Genomic DNA, 14,272 nt, shown 5'->3' with positions numbered 1-14,272 from the left:
TAAAGTTGTGGTGGTAGGGGATTTTAATTTTCCATATATTGATTGGGACTCCCATACTGTTAGGGGTCTAGATGGTTTAGAGTTTGTAAAATGTGTTCAGGAAAGTTTTCTAAATCAATATATAGAGGGACCAACTAGAGGGGATGCAATATTGGATCTCCTGTTGGAAAGCGGTGATATCATCGGACAAAGTCAGCATGGATTTGTGAAAGGAAAATCATGTCTGACGAATCTCATAGAATTTTTTTGAGGATGTAACTAGTAGAGTGGATAGGGGAGAACCAGTGGATGTGGTATATTTGGATTTTCAAAAGGCTTTTGACAAGGTCCTACACAGGAGATTAGTGTGCAAACTTAAAGCACACGGTATTGGGGGTAAGGTATTGATGTGGATGGAGAATTGGTAAGCAGACAGGAAGCAAAGAGTGGGAATAAACGGGACCTTTTCAGAATGGCAGGCGGTGACTAGTGGGGTACCGCAAGGCTCAGTGCTGGGACCCCAGTTGTTTACAATATATATTAATAACTTGGATGAGGGAATTAAATGCAGCATCTCCAAGTTTGCGGATGACACGAAGCTGGGTGGCAGTATTAGCTGTGAGGAGGATGCTAAGAGGATGCAGAGTGACTCGGATAGGTTGGGTGAGTGGGCAAATTCATGGCAGATGCAATTTAATGTGGATAAATGTGAAGTTATCCACTTTGGTGGCAAAAATAGGAAAACAGATTATTATCTGAATGGTGGCCGATTAGGAAAAGGGGAGGTGCAACGAGACCTGGGTGTCATTATACACCAGTCATTGAAAGTGGGCATGCAGGTACAGCAGGTGGTGAAAAAGGCGAATGGTATGCTGGCATTTATAGCGAGAGGATTTGAGTACAGGAGCAGGGAGGTACTACTGCAGTTGTACAAGGCCTTGGTGAGACCACACCTGGAGTATTGTGTGCAGTTTTGGTTCCCTAATCTGAGGAAAGACATCCTTGCCATAGAGGGAGTACAAAGAAGGTTCACCAGATTGATTCCTGGGATGGCAGGACTTTCGTATGAAGAAAGACTGGATGAACTGGGCTTGTACTTGTTGGAATTTAGAAGATTGAGGGGGGGATCTGATTGAAACATATAAAATCCTAAAGGGATTGGACAGGCTAGATGCAGGAAGATTGTTCCCGATGTTGGGGAAGTCCAGAACAAGGGGTCACAGTTTGAGGATAAAGGGGAAGCCTTTTAGGACCGAGATTATGAAAAACTTCTTCACACAGAGAGTGGTGAATCTGTGGAATTCTCTGCCACAGGAAACAGTTGAGGCCAGTTCATTGGCTATATTTAAGAAGGAGTTAGATATGGCCCTTGTGGCTACGGGGATTAGGGGGTATGGAGGGAAGGCTGGGTCGGGGTTCTGAGTTGGATGATCAGCCATGATCATAATAAATGGCGGTGCAGGCTCGAAGGGCCGAATGGCCTACTCCTGCACCTATTTTCTATGTTTCTATGAAACGAGTTAGGACAAGTGACAGAAGTCTGTGTAGGGGAGCACTTTGGTTCCAGCGATCATAACACCATTAGTTTCAACTTCATCATGGACAAGGATAGATCTGCTCCTTGGGTTGAAGTTCTTAACTGGAAGAAGGCCAAATTTGAAGAAATGAGAAAGGATCTAAAAAGCGTGGATTTGGACAGGTTGTTCTCTGGCAAGGATGTGATCGGTAGGTGGGAAGCCTTCAAAGGAAAAATTTTGAGAGTGCAGAATTTGTATGTTCCTGTCAGGATTAAAGGCAAAGTGAATAGGAATAAGGAACCTTGGTTCTCAAGGGATATTGCAACTCTGATAAAGAAGAGTGAGTTGTATGACATGTATAGGAAGCAGGGAGTAAATAAGGTGCTTGAGGAGTACAAGAAGTGCAAGAAAATACTTAAGAAAGAAATCAGGAGGGCTAAAAGAAGACATGAGGTTGCCTTGGCAGTCAAACTGAAGGATAATCCAAAGAGCTTTTACAGGTATATTAAGAGTAAAAGGATTGTAAGGGATAAAATTGGTCCTCTTGAAGATCAGAGTGATTGGCTATGTGCGGAACCAAAGGAAATGGGGGAGATCTTAAATAGGTTTTTTGCGTCTGTATTTACTAAGGAAACTGGCATGAAGTCAATGGAATTAAGGGAAACAAGTAGTGAGATCATGGAAACTGTACAGATCGAAAAGGAGGAGGTGCTTGCTGTCTTGAGGAAAATGAAAGTGGATAAATCCCCGGGACCTGACAGAGTGTTCCCTTGGACCTTGAAGGAGACTAGTGTTGAAATTGCAGGGGCCCTGGCAGAAATATTTAAAATGTCGCTGTCTACAGGTGAGGTGCCGAAGGATTGGAGAGTGGCTCATGTTGTTCCGTTGTTTAAAAAAGGATCGAAATGTAATCCGGGAAATTATAGGCCAGTAAGTTTAACGTCGGTAGTAGGTAAGTTATTGGAGGGAGTACTAAGAGACAGAATCTACAAGCATTTGGATAGACAGGGACTTATTAGGGAGAGTCAACATGGTTTTGTGCGTGGTAGGTCATGTTTGACCAATCTATTGGAGTTTTTCGAGGAGGTTACTAGGAAAGTGGATGAAGGGAAGGCAGTGGATATTGTCTGCATGGACTTCAGTAAGGCCTTTTACAAGGTCCCGCATGGGAGGTTAGTTAGGAAAATTCAGTTGCTAGGTATACATGGAGAAGTGGTAAATTGGATTAGATATTGGCTCAATGGAAGAAGCCAAAGAGTGGTGGTAGAGAATTGCTTCTCTGAGTGGAGGCCTGTGACTAGTGGTGTGCCACAGGGATCAGTGCTGGGTCCATTGTTATTTGTCATCTATATCAATGATCTGGATGATAATGTGGTAAATTGGATCAGCAAGTTTGCTGATGATACAAAGATTGGAGGTTTAGTAGACAGTGAGGAAGCTTTTCAGAGTCTGCAGAGGGACTTGGACCAGCTGGAAAAATGAGCTGAAAAATGGCAGATGGAGTTTAATACAGACAAGTGAGGTATTGCATGTTGGAAGGACAAACCAAGGTAGAACATACAGGGTAAATGGTAAGGCACTGAGGAGTGCAGTGGAACAGAGGGATCTGGGAATACAAATACAAAATTCCCTAAAAGTGGCATCACAGGTAGATAGGGTCGTAAAGAGAGCTTTTGGTACATTGGCCTTTATTAATCAAAGTATTGAGTATAAGAACTGGAATGTTATGAGGTTGTATAAGGCATTGGTGAGGCCGTATCTGGAGTATTGTTTAGTTTTGGTCACCAAATTACAGGAAGGATATAAATAAGGTTGAAAGAGTGCAGAGAAGGTTTACAAGGATGTTGTCGGGACTTGAGAAACTCAGTTACAGAGAAAGGTTGAATAGGTTAGGACTTTATTCCCTGGAGTGTAGAAGAATGAGGGGAGATTTGATAGAGGTATATAAAATTATGATGGGTATAGATAGAGTGAATGCAAGCAGGCTTTTTCCACTGAGTCAAGAGGAGAAAAAAACCAGAGGACATGGGTTAAGGGTGAGGGGGGGAAAGTTTAAAGGGAACATTGAGGGGGCTTCTTCACACAGAGAGTGGTGGGACTATGGAATGAGCTGCCAGATGAGGTGGTAAATGCGAGTTCCTTTTTAACATTTAAGAATAAATTGGACAGATACATGGATGGGAGGTGTATGGAGGGATGTGGTCTGTGTGCAGGTCAGTGGGACTAGGCAGAAAATGGTTCGGCACAGCCAAGAAGGGTCAAAAGGCCTGTTTCTGTGCTGTTGTTTCTATGGTTTTTACGGCAAAGGTTAATCTCCTGTGTGGCTTCCACTTTCACCACATGACTTGATACATCTTTTCTCCTCAGTCTGTTGGTGCTTCTGTAGCTCAGGGTTTTCCCAGGATGGGGTTGCTAGCCCCGTGTCCAACCCTCCTCCTCTCACAGCCAGGATCAGGCAGCTGGAGTTAAAATTTGGAGTTGAACTCCATGTTGGAGTTAAATTTGTCTCTGTGCTGGTACTCAAACACTCTGTAGCAGGCTGGGGATCTCTTTGGAACCTATCGAACGTTGAAAGGACTAGATAGGGTGGATGTGGAGAGGATGTTTCCTCTGGTGAGGGTATCCAGAACAGCCTCAAAACTGAGAGGTGACCTTTTAGAACAGAAGTAACTAGGATTTTTTTTAGCCAGAGAGTAGTGCATCTGTGGAATGTTCTGCCATAAACTGCAGTGGAGGCCAAGTCTGTGCGTATATTTAAGGTGGAAATTGATAAGTTCCTGATCAGTCAGGGCATCAAAGCATGTGGTGAGAAGGCAGGTGTATGGGGTTGAGCGGGATCTGCGATCAACTATAATGGAATGTCGGAGCAGACTTGATGGGCTGAATGGCCTAATTCTGCTCCTATGTCTTATGGTCTTATCTTTCCTGTAGGTAGGCGACCAAAACTGTACACAGTACTCCAAATTAGGCCTCACCAATGTCTTGTACAACTCCAACACAACACCCCATCTCCTGCACTCAGTACAGAACTCTGCATTCTGTTATTTTTAGCTTGTTCTGCCTCAATGCAACAAGTAATGATCTGATCTTGTGAACTGTTTGCAAGGCAAGATTTTCACTGCAGCTCAGTACATGAGACAATAACAAAGCAATTCCAATAAGGTAGATTGTGTGCTCAAGATCCCATTGTCCTCTACCAGGGAACCGATCTATATTCTGATACCAGCAGAGCAGACGCTGTCCCTGGTCCTGGTTGTACGTGCTTCTATAACCTACCCGAAGGGAGAGGGGGAGAAGAGGAGCGAAGGCACCAATATTTCCAATCCCTCTCAGTGGCAAGGGGAAGAGCGGAGTGGGTGGGCTCTCCCTATCACCAACACTACCCCTACTCCTCCGCGCCTCTTCCCTGAGGACGTTCACAAGACTGATCCCAGGAATGAAAGGGTTAACCTTTGAGAAGCATTTGATGGCTCTGGGCCTGGACTCTCTGGTGTGTAGAAGAATAAGTGGAGATCTCATTGAAACCTATCAAATGTTGAAAGGCCGAGGCAGGGTGAACATTGGGAGGATGTTTCCAACAATAAAGGGGTCTAGGACCAGAGGGCACAGACTCAGATTAGAGGGGTGGTCCCTTTAGAATGGAGATGAGGAATTTCTTTAGCCAGAGGGTGGTGAATCTGTGGAATTCATTGCCACAGGTGGCTGTGGAGGCCAAGTCTCTGGGTGTGTGTAAAGTGGAGGTTGATAGGGTGTCAGACGTTGTGGGGAGAAGGCAAGAGAATGGAGAATAAATCCTTTCCCTCCCTCACTTCTGGTGAGGGGTCTTTGACCTGAAACCTTGATTGCTCCTCTCTCCATACACTGCCCCCCAACCCCGACCCTGCCCAGCAGAGCGCTCCTGGTCGTCGGTTCAGATCTCTGGGGTCTGTGGAGTTTTGCTGTCTCTCGGCGTAGTGAGGGGCATGAGGCTTACCTGTCGGAGGAAGGTGATGGGCTTCTGCCTCATGGCCTGCAAGTCTCCAGTGTGCAGTTCCAGCACCTCAGTGAAGGGCATCTTCAGACCCTGCCGAGCAACAATGTGTTAGAGACCATTCAGCCCTGCACACCCATGCTATCCCTGCGACCTCCCAGACTGCCAGAGCGTTATGAGCCTATGGTCATTTACCGAGATTGTTTCTTTAAGAGTGCCTATGATGTCAGTCACAGACTGTCGCGGTCTGTGCAGATGAGGGACAGGGAGAAGACTGACTGAACAGGCTGTTGAAACTTCAGCTTGTCCCTGCTATGGTTTGGAACTCTTCGAAACCCAAAAGATTGGGTTGATCATAGGCTCCCAGTGCACAACAAATGTGTGACTGTCACTTTGTATACTCAATAGGAGTGGATTTTGGGGATATCTTGTTAACCCTTGCCTGGGTATGTTTGGTAACCACTCAGACAATATTCCTGTGACAGGTCACTTTTGGTGATAATTCGTATGTGATCAGATTCTACGGACAAAAGCTTCGGCGACTATTACTTCGTTTACCTGACGTGCAACCTGTGGAATACTTCGTACTATTTTTTTCCCCTCTACATTTTACCTTGGATCACAGATATTTCTCTCCCATCGTTTATGTGGATGACTGAACTTTCCTACTTTACCATCTCAAGACTCTCAGCCTTGTTCCCCCAAGCTCGATAGTTTGGGAGCTATATTTACACACATATATACACATAACACAGTTAACTTTTGTTTATCTCGTTAAGTTACTATATCATGAGTAGATACTAATAATGATGGTGGTTTTAACATTAAAACCTGACTCAGTGTGAAATCTCTTGCTGCTGGTTTGTTTCTAAAATGTTGCAATTTGTAACACAGGCCAGTCACTAATGAGTTAACTCTGTCCATCACTCCTGAGTTCAATGACCAGAGGGTGTGCCTTGAGGGAGGGGAAGGGGGATGTGTGTTTGGCCATTCAGCCACTCAGCTGCACTGCTATCCTATAATTATTGCTGCTCCAGGCTTGGACACAGCACCTTCACCACAAACCTTCAGTCTCAGCGGTTACCCACCCATTGAACACTGAACAGCAAACACAGAACATTAAACATAAAACATTCAACACAGAACATTAAACATAAATCACCAAATACCGAACATCGAATATGGAACATTAAACATTGAATACTGAACATCGAATACAGAACATTAAATATAGAGCCTCAAACACAGACCATAATACATTGAACATGAAACATAGAACAGTGAACATAATGTCAAACACAGAACCTCAAACATATGGCACAGGACCAGTCCCTTCTGCCACGGTATTATATTGAATTAGCAATCAAATACTCAGCTGGGCACGTGGCCAAGTGGTTAAGGCATTGGACTAGCGACCTGAAGATCGTGAGTTTGAGCCCCAGCCGAGAGAACGTGTTGTGTCCTTGAGCAAGGCACTTAACCACACATTGCTCTGTGACGACACTGGTGCCAAGCTGTATGGGTCCTAATGCCATGGAGAGGGGAGACTTGCAGCATGGGCAACTGCTGGTCTTCCATACAACCTTGCCCAGGCCTGTGTCCTGGAGCGTGAAGACTTTCCAGATGCAGATCCATGGTCTCGCAAGACTAACGGATACATCAATACTCAGCTGCAGTAAACCCTCTGTCTACACAATGTCTCTATTCCTCAATTCTCCACACATTCAGGCAGCAATTAAACAGCACACCACCTCTGGCTGCCCATTCCAGGCTGCCACCATTCTCTATGGGGAAAAACATCCTGTTTGTATTTCCCCTTCTCACTTTAAATGCATGCAAGTTGAGTTCAAGTTTACCGTTGTTCAATCGTACAGATGTATATGACTGAGTGAAACAGTGTTCCACTGCTCCAAGCTGCACAACATAGTACACATAACATACAGGCAATGCAGAAAGTAATACTACCACCAATAAAATATATTCCAGAAAATTGACATTTAATACCAGAGTTTATGCATGTCTGATGCCAGCTGGTGTCTCATATTTGGGAGGATTGGCGGGAGGAGAAGATGGCAGCGCGGCGCACGCGTGCAGCTCTCCGGTGAAAATGATATCGTTTCTGTTAAATAGGGGCCGTGGACAATTCTGATTTGATGGAGACAGACGTGAAAGCACAGAGGAACATCTGAAGAAATTTCTGAAACGCCGGTTTGCTGCTGCTGTTACTGGGCAATCGAGAATCTTCCGAAGGGAAGGCCTCAAAATCCCCGGCTTTGCCTGCTGCAGGCGACCGAGACCAAGGCCGAATCGTTCGGACAGAGATGGCGCTCGGTGCTTGGTGTCGGAGGGTTGATCGGAGGCTCAAAGTTTTCGGAGGACTCAGAGTCGGACTGTGGTCGGGCATGGCAGGGAGAGTTTTCTTCCTTCTCCCGTCTGCGTGAGATGTGGGACACTCGAGAGACTTTGAACTTTTTTACTGTGCCCATGGCCTGTTCTTCGTCAAGTTATGATATTGTCGCACTGTTGTAACTATATAATTATGTGGTTTTTGTTAGTTTTTCAGTCTTGGTCTGTCCTGAGTTTTTGTGATATCACACTGGAGGAATATTGTATCATTTCTTAATGCATGCATTACTAAATGACAATAAAAGAGGACTGTGTGTCCTCATAATCTAATCTAATATTCAAGAGTGCCACCCTGCCAAAAAGGATACCAGCTGTCAACACAGTTCAAAATATTCACTGACTCCGTTTCCAACACCCTCTGCCGATAAAAACTGAGGGAGGAGCTCTGAAGGAGGAGATCCCTCTGGCGATGCGGATTGAGGGAGGAGCTCAAGGAGGAGGTCCCTCTGACAATGGGAGTTGAGGAGGAACCAAAGGACTGGAGAAAAAAAGCTGAGGAGTAGATTTGAAAGGTGGGGGAGGGGAGAGAGGATCACCAGGTGAGGTGAAACCAGGAGGAGGAGGGATGAAGTAAAGAGCTGGGAAGTTGATTCTTGATAGAGACAAAAAGCTGTGGATTAAGAAAAAGGGGGAAAGGAGACTGAGGGGCGGGGTTGGGGAAGCATTATTGGAAGTCTGAGAAATTGATGATCATGCCATCAGGTTGGAGGCTACCCAAACGGAATATGAGGTGTTATTCCTCCAGCCTAAGTGTGGCCTCATCACCACATGGCGGATGGACATATCGCAATGGGAATGGGAAGAGGAACTAAAATGGGTGGCCACTGGGAGATCTGCTTGTTACGGCACCACTTCCAATGGGATCCCACTACCAAGCCATCTTACCCTCACCTCCCTCCCTTTCTACTTTCCACAGTGATCGTTCCCTACGTGACTCCCTTGGCCATCCATCCCTCCCTCCTAGCACTTATCCTGCAAGTGGAACAAGTGCTATACCTCCTCCCTCACTACCATTCAGGGCCCTAACCAGTTGTTCCAGGTGAGGTAACACTTCACCTGTGAGTCTGTCGGATTCATTTACTGTTTTCGGTGCTCCCAGTTTGGCCTCCTGTATAGGGTGAGAACTGACGTGGATTGGGAGACCTCTTTGCCAAGCATCAATGTTCCGTCCGCCAGAACAAGCGAGATCTCCCAGTGGCCATACATCTTAATCCTACTGGCATGAACATCGATTTCTCAAACCTCCGGTAATGCCCCCAACACCCCCCTCCCTTTCTCCATTTCCCATCCCCTTTTTCCTAGACACTAGACACTAGAATACTAGGGCACAGTACAGGCCCTTCGGCCCTCGATGTTGTGCCGACCCATATATTCTTTTAAAAAAGTACTAAAGCCACACTACCCCGTAACCTTCTATTTTTCTTTCATCCATGTGCCTGTCCAAGAGGCTCTTAAATACCCCTAATGTTTTAGCCTCCACCACCATCCCTGACAAGTCATTCCAGGCACCCACAACCCTCTGTGTTTAAAAAAAAAACTTACCCCTAAACTTCCCTCCTTTAATTTTGTACATCTGCCCTCTGGTGTTTCCTATTCGTGCCCTGGGAAATAGGTGCTGGCTATCCACCCTATCTCTCTCACCTCATCTCCTCGCCTACCCATTGCCTCCCTCTGGTGCTCCTCCCCCCATTTCTTTCTTCCATTGCCTTTGGTCTCTTTCACCAATCAACTTCCCAGCTCTTCACTTCATCCATTCTCCTCCACCTATCACCTGGTGGTTCTCTCTCCCTTTCCCCCACCTTTCAAATCTACTACTCAGCTTTTTCTCTTCAGTCCTGCCGAAGGGTTTCAGCCTGAAACATCAGCTGTACTTTTTTCCATCGATGCTGCTTGGCCTGCTGATTTCCTCCAGCATTTTGTGTGTGTCTTGCCTTGGTATGATCATGGACTCTTGACCTCACAATCTACTTCGTTATGATCTGCACCTTATTACCTGTCTAACTGCACTTTCTCTGTAACCATTACACTTTATCCTGCATTTTGTCAATGGTTTACCTTGTTCTGCCTCAATGACCTGTTGCAATGGAATGCTCTGCATGGACGGTATGCAGAGGAGCTTGTCACTGTACCTCAGTGACGCTATGTGGCAATGATAAACCAATTTATCAAAGAAAATGCCTTCCTGTATTGTACCACAATACTAACTTCAGTCATCCACCCAGGGGGCTGTGGAATGAGCTGCCACAGACTATAAGACCATAGAACATAGGAGTAGAATTAGTCTATTCAGCCCATCAAGTCTGCTCTGCCATTTCATCATGGCTGATCTATTATCCCTCTCAACACCATTCTCTTGCTGTCTCCCCCATTACCTTTGACACCCTGACTAATCAAAAGCCTATCAACCTCTGATTTAAATATACTTATTGACTTGGCAAAGAATTTCACAGATTCACCACCCTCTGGCTAAAGAAATTCCTCCTCATCTCTGTTCTGAAGGGACATCCCTCTATTCTGAGACTGTGTCCTCTGGTCCAAGACTCCCACCACCACCCTCTAGCTGAGGAAGTGATAGAGGTGGGTATAATTACAATACTTAAAAGACTTAAAAGTCATTTGGACAGGGAAGGTTTAGAGAGACATGGGCCAAATTTGGTCAAATGGGACTAGGTTAGATGGGTGGATTGGTTAGCAGGGATGAGTTGGGCCAAATGGCCTGTTTACCATACTCCACGTGAGGAAGCCAGGGGCAGTCACTGGTCTCTCCCCTGGAACTATGCTCAACCCATCTCTCTCTTATGGTCTTATTAAAGCATAGATTGATAGATTAGGCAGGGTCTCAAAGGTTACGGGGAGAAGGCAAGAGAATGGGGTTGAGAGGGATAATAAATCAGCCATGATGGAATAGTGGAGTAGACTAATTCTGCTCCTTTATTGTATGATCTTCCCACCACAGTGGAGGACTTTACCTTTCACTGGTTATACTCCATCAGTCAGACGCTGGCTCGCCCACGTACCCTGTCCATGTCCTTCCACACCCTCATGTCTATCGCACAACTAGCTTAACTCCCTGCCAGGGGTCTCGAGAGTACAAGGGCTGGAACCTGGAACGAAACAGCATCTTCTTCCCTATAAACACTGCCGACACCCCCCCCCCACCCACAAAGCCTCCATTCTTTGTGAGTCTTGAGTTCACTGCAACACTCTCCAATTGCCCAGGAGGGAAGCTGGGTGAGTTTTCACAGAGACATAGAGTCTTAGAACAGTACAGCACAGAAACAGGCCCTGTGGCCCATCTAGTCTGTGCTGAACTATTCGTCCTCATAGTCCCAAGGACCTGCAGCCGGTTCCCCTCCAGCCATTTACCTATCCTATTCTATCTGAAATGTTGAAATCGAACCCACATCCAGCACTTCCACTGGCAGTGCATTCTACACTCTCGCCACCCTCTGAGTGAGAAAGATCCCCCTCAGGTAAACATTTCACCTTATGACCTGTGGAAAAAGCCTGCTTGCATTAACCCCCATTTCTACCCCTCATAATCTTGTGTAGTAGTAGGCAGCTGTCGATCCCAGGGGATCATGGGTTTGTGCCTCTGGTGGACTGTGCCCTCTCCAGGGCGCAAGCCTGGGTGGGAAGATTTGGAGAACCAGCTGCTGCCCATGCAGCGGGTTCCCCCTCTCCACGTCACTGATGTAGTCCAAGGGAAGGGCAGGTGCTGATACAGCTTGGCACCAGTGTCATCGCAGAGGTTGCCCGAGTGAAGGTGTAAACAACATTAAACTGCCGTAAAGACCCCAGCTCCAGATTTCTTCCTCAGGGGAGATCTTAAATAGGTTTTTTGCGTCTGTATATAGTAAAGAAGCTGGCATGAAATCTATGGAATTGAGGGAATCAAGTAGTGAGATCATGGAAACTGTACAGATTGAAAAGGAGGAGGTCCTTGCTGTCTTGAGGAAAATTAAAGTGGATAAATCCCCGGGACCTGACAGGGTGTTCCCTCGGACCTTGAAGGAGACTAGTGTTGAAATTGCGGGGGCCCTGGCAGAAATATTTAAAATGTCGCTGTCTACAGGTGAAGTGCCAGAGGATTGGAGAGTGGCTCATGTTGTTCCGTTGTTTAAAAAAGGATCGAAAAGTAATCCGGGAAATTATAGGCCGGTGAGTTTAACGTCAGTAGTAGGTAAGTTATTGGAGGGAGTACTAAGAGACAGAATCTACAAGCATTTGCATAGACAGGGGCTTATTAGGGAGAGTCAACATGGCTTTGTGCGTGGTAGGTCATGTTTGACCAATCTATTGGAGTTTTTCGAGGAGGTTACCGGGAAAGTGGATGAAGGGAAGGCAGTGGATATTGTCTGCATGGACTTCAGTAAGGCCTTTGACAAGGTCCTGCATGGGAGGTTAGTTAGGAAAATTCAGTCGCTAGGTATACATGGAGAGGTGGTAAATTGGATTGGACATTGGCTCGATGGAAGAAGCCAAAGAGTGGTGGTAGAGAATTGCTTCTCTGAGTGGAGGCCTGTGACTAGTGGTGTGCCACAGGGATCAGTGCTGGGTCCATTGTTATTTGTCATCTATATCAATGATCTGGATGATAATGTGGTAAATTGGATCAGCAAGTTTGCTGATGATACAAAGATTGGAGGTGTAGTAGACAGTGAGGAAGGTTTTCAGAGCCTGCAGAGGGACTTGGACCATCTGGAAAAATGGGCTGAAAAATGGCAGATAGAGTTTAATACTGACAAGTGTGAGGTATTGCACGTTGGAAGGACAAACCAACGTAGAACATACAGGGTTAATGGTAAGGCACTGAGGAGTGCAGTGGAACAGAGGGATCTGGGAATACAATTACAAAATTCCCTAAAAGTGTCGTCACAGGTAGATAGGGTCGTAAAGAGAGCTTTTGGTACATTGGCCTTTATAAATCGAAGTATTGAGTATAAGAGCTGGAATGTTATGATGAGGTTGTATAAGGCATTGGTGAGGCCGAATCTGGAGTATTGTGTTCAGTTTTGGTCACCAAATTACAGGAAGGATATAAATAAGGTTGAAAGAGTGCAGAGAAGGTTTACAAGGATGTTGCCGGGACTTGAGAAACTCAGTTACAGAGAAAGGTTGAATAGGTTCGGACTTTATTCCCTGGAGCATAGAAGAATGAGGGGAGATTTGATAGAGGTATATAAAATTATGATGGGTATAGATAGAGTGAATGCAAGCAGGCTTTTTCCACTGAGGCAAGGGGAGAAAAAAACCAGAGGACATGGGTTAAGGGTGAGGGGGGAAAAGTTTAAAGGGAACATTAGGGGGGGCTTTTTCACACAGAGAGTGGTGGGAGTATGGAATGAGCTGCCAGACGAGGTGGTAAGTGCGGGTTCTTTTTTAACATTTAAGAATAAATTGGATAGATACATGGATGGGAGGTGTCCGGAGGGATATGGTCCGTGTGCAGGTCAGTGGGACTAGGCAGAAAATGGTTCGGCACAGCCAAGAAGGGCCAAAGGGCCTGTTTCTCTGCTGTAGTTTCTATGGTTCTATGGCTAGTTCCAGTCTTATTTTATAAATGGGCATAGCCTAGTGGTTAGCAAGACTCTATTACATTCGGGCTTTCGGAGCTCAGAGTTCAATCCCTGCACTCTCTGTAAGGAGATCGTACATGCTCCCCATGGATCTCCTTGGGGCACCTCAGTTTCCAAAGACGTTCCGGTTAGGAGTTTGATTGGTCATTGTAACTCGTCCTGCGATTAGGCTGGGGTTAAATCAATGAGTTGCTGGCAGTGCAGCTCGAAGGGTCTATTATGCACTTTATCTCCAAATAAATAAATGAATTGTGCTAACTATTGATTACCTCTGTTCCATTTATCCATCCATCCTCTCACGTCGGGAGGGTCGGGGAACTGGGTTAGACATCACTCACCTGCTCGATCTGAGACCGAATCTCTGCCCCTCTCCTCAGCAGGAGCTCCATGAAAGGACCGGGTGCGGACATGGGCCTGGAATGTGGCTATCGCCTGCGTCTCTCCAAGAGGATCCTGCTGCCACCCCTACCCTTCTCAAATGCCTGATCTCGGAGAATGTCAGGAGGGAATTCTGGACACTCTCATACCAATCAGTCGGGTGTAAATGATTGACTGATGTAAAGGTGAATCCCAGGTTAAAGATCAAACCAAATGAAAAAGCAATCAGAAATTAACAGCAATGGCACTTGCTTCCATTCATCTCCTCCTGGCTCTGCTAGTAAGACATAGGAGCAGAATTGGGCCATTCGAGCCATCGATTCTGCTCTGTGTAAATCTCCTTCCCTACTAACTTTCCATGCAAGTTTGTGAATTGGTTTATTATTGTCATGTGTGCCAAGGTACAGAAACGATCTTTCCTTGCATGCCGTCATTTCACCTTA

The 14,272-nt window shown here is 45.9% G+C and overlaps 1 protein-coding gene across 2 annotated transcripts in view; it reads right to left on the bottom strand.

Moving 5' to 3' along the window:
- Nucleotides 1–13,931, bottom strand: part of LOC140195636 (alanine aminotransferase 2-like) — a 69,143-nt gene extending 55,212 nt beyond the window's left edge. For both annotated transcript variants that reach the window (XM_072254314.1, XM_072254315.1), the window contains exons 1-2: nucleotides 13,790–13,931; nucleotides 5,470–5,559 (exon numbers count right to left, since the gene is read on the bottom strand). In XM_072254314.1, the coding sequence (XP_072110415.1) occupies nucleotides 5,470–5,559; nucleotides 13,790–13,861 (162 nt within the window). In that variant the 5' untranslated portion in view covers nucleotides 13,862–13,931. The remainder of the gene's footprint in view (nucleotides 1–5,469; nucleotides 5,560–13,789) is intronic.
- Between the last annotated feature and the right edge of the window lie 341 nt (nucleotides 13,932–14,272).

Source organism: Mobula birostris, chromosome 3 (genome assembly GCF_030028105.1).
Source record: "Mobula birostris isolate sMobBir1 chromosome 3, sMobBir1.hap1, whole genome shotgun sequence".
In the NCBI taxonomy this organism is placed as follows: Eukaryota; Metazoa; Chordata; class Chondrichthyes; order Myliobatiformes; family Myliobatidae; genus Mobula; species Mobula birostris.
This window is presented reverse-complemented; position numbering and strand designations above follow the sequence as displayed.